Source organism: Eurypyga helias, unplaced genomic scaffold, assembly GCF_000690775.1.
Source record: "Eurypyga helias isolate BGI_N326 unplaced genomic scaffold, ASM69077v1 scaffold1508, whole genome shotgun sequence".
Lineage (NCBI taxonomy): Eukaryota > Metazoa > Chordata > Aves > Eurypygiformes > Eurypygidae > Eurypyga > Eurypyga helias.
The window spans coordinates 515-2,721 of record NW_010264814.1 but is presented as its reverse complement, the minus strand read 5'-3'; the positions used below and the strand labels follow the sequence as shown (position 1 = coordinate 2,721).

Sequence of the window (2,207 nt, the reverse complement as noted above, 5' to 3'; positions counted from 1 at the left end):
ATGATGCAATGACATACCTGGGGGAGCTGGCTTATGCCGGTTCTTTTCCTGCGTGTACTGCTTTCCGTTCCTACTGCAGGTGTCCTGTACAGCCTGACCTTACATACAGCGCTTAAACTGAGCCTTAATTTCACTGTCCAGATTAACTGTATTGCATGTATCTGGGTAGGAAACCTTTCCAGAACGCCTGCATCGGGACCTGCTGGCCACAGGAGCAACTCTGAGGCGATGACAGCAGCACTAGAAGATTCTTCTGGGACTTTCATGGTAGCGAGTCCTGTATCTTGATTTGATTTTTAAGGGGGAGGAAAAAGCCTACAATAAAACAATAGTTACTGGTACTTAATGAGTATCTGGAGGGTGACTGGGTGGGTGACTGATGAAGCTGTTGGCTCACGGTATGTTCGAATGCAGTTTTATGGCCATACCAGAAAACGGGTATGTAGTAGTCGATGCAGTGCTTACCTGTGTCTAGTAGCTGCAAGATTCTTTGGCTGAGGAAATAAAATAATAATTTCCTTTGAATTTTGCAAAATGCTTTACCTTTTGAGAGAGGGGAGTAAGATGGATGTTTATATGCCCCATGTAGGGCAACCGGGCAAGAATCTTGTGCATAGTAGAATAAATCCTTGGATGTGGTGCTGAGGGACATGGTTTAGTGGTGGAGTTGGCAGCACTGGGTTAACAGTTGGACTTGATGGTCTTAAAGGTCTTTTCCAACCTAAATGATGCTGTGATTAATTGCTGTAGGTAGCATTCAGGCTTTATGAAACTTCACCAGCTGTTTCATACCTTGATTCGGATGGGTTAAGGTAGTTGAGCACCCTGCTACAACAGCCCACTGAATTCCTCGTTAGTCCAGACCTCAGCTGGCCACAGGCAACTAATTACTGCAAAGTCTGTCTGTCCTACCACTTCAATGACACGAGGAGTTGCACAAACTCCCGGGCTGTGTTTATGCTGCCCTACACTTGTCTTCTTCCCCTGATGCTCGTTCCCTAAAATACCCGTCAGCCCAGGAAAAACCCACGTATGAAGATAAAGTTCACTTGGAGTTTATGCTTACTGCTGTAATTTCAGGAGGCTGCTCCTAATGAAGCTCTTGTGTCGCTGCCACCTGGACCCGCCTATACAGACGGTGAAGAGATACAGAGAGAAACTGCTTATCCTGATGGGAAGGTAAAATGAGCCCGGCACTCTGATGTTCCCCAAGACAGCTGCTGTGGAAGAGGAATGAGTGTGGGAGTGGGGTGACTGACCCGTCTGTGGTGTGTTCATCAGGTTGAAAAGGTTTTGAAAAATGGCTGTCACCTCATATTCTTCCCCAACGGGACATGGAAAAAAGTGGGTTCTGATGGGAAGACTGTAACGATAACCTTCTTCAATGGGGATGTGAAGCAGGTTATGCCTGACCAAACAGTGGTATGTAGCCTACACCTTCTGCAAACGCTTGTGCCCCCACCCGTACGCACACACATAAAGCTGCTCACGTTCCATCTGAACGGTTTTCTGCAGATTTACTACTACGCTGATGCTAAGACTACACATACTACGTATGCTGATGGCTTGGAGGTCTTGCAGTTTTCAAATGGACAAATAGGTAAAGAAATCGCCCCACCCACCCAACCCTCAAAACTGCGGCCCATGCATGTACGTAAACACACATCTGAATTTCTGTAATGACCATGCTGTCTCGAAATACATTTCAGAGAAGCATTATCCTGACGGCAAGAAAGAAATTACCTTCCCTGATCAAACCATTAAGAATTTATTTACGGACGGGCAAGAAGAAAGTATCTTTCCTGACGGGACTATAGTTCGTGTGCAGCGGTAAGCTTTGCCCTTCCAGGTGCCCTAGCCTGTCGCTGGGAAAGGAGCTGTTGGGGCTCGCGGACAGAGGCAGAATGCGGTGACAGGTGTACTTCTAGGAGCTTACATCTGAATATACTATACTGTGAGCATGGATTTACTGTTTGAAATGTTGAATTAGTTTGTTTTATAGCTTGGAGGACACAATACCCAGGCTTATTTTCTCCTACCCCAACCTGAGAGACTTTCCTGGTCTGTGCACAGTTCTAGAGAACATGTGAGTGTCCAGCGGCTGTGTCGAGCAGGTCTGACTGACACCTGCTACCTGACAGCGCTTGAGAGTTTTAAACTTGCCCTGGACCAGTGCAGCAATAGATTTGGTGCAGAGGAAGTGCAGT

At 46.7% G+C, this 2,207-nt stretch overlaps 1 protein-coding gene across 1 annotated transcript in view; it reads left to right on the top strand.

Moving 5' to 3' along the window:
* The window catches only part of CENPJ (centromere protein J), a gene marked incomplete at its 3' end in the record, with an annotated part of 15,585 nt that extends 13,755 nt beyond the window's left edge, over nucleotides 1–1,830 (top strand). The window contains exons 11-15 of the mRNA XM_010156492.1: nucleotides 170–270; nucleotides 1,081–1,179; nucleotides 1,282–1,422; nucleotides 1,516–1,600; nucleotides 1,710–1,830. Coding sequence (XP_010154794.1) covers nucleotides 170–270; nucleotides 1,081–1,179; nucleotides 1,282–1,422; nucleotides 1,516–1,600; nucleotides 1,710–1,830 — 547 coding nt within the window. The remainder of the gene's footprint in view (nucleotides 1–169; nucleotides 271–1,080; nucleotides 1,180–1,281; nucleotides 1,423–1,515; nucleotides 1,601–1,709) is intronic.
* Between the last annotated feature and the right edge of the window lie 377 nt (nucleotides 1,831–2,207).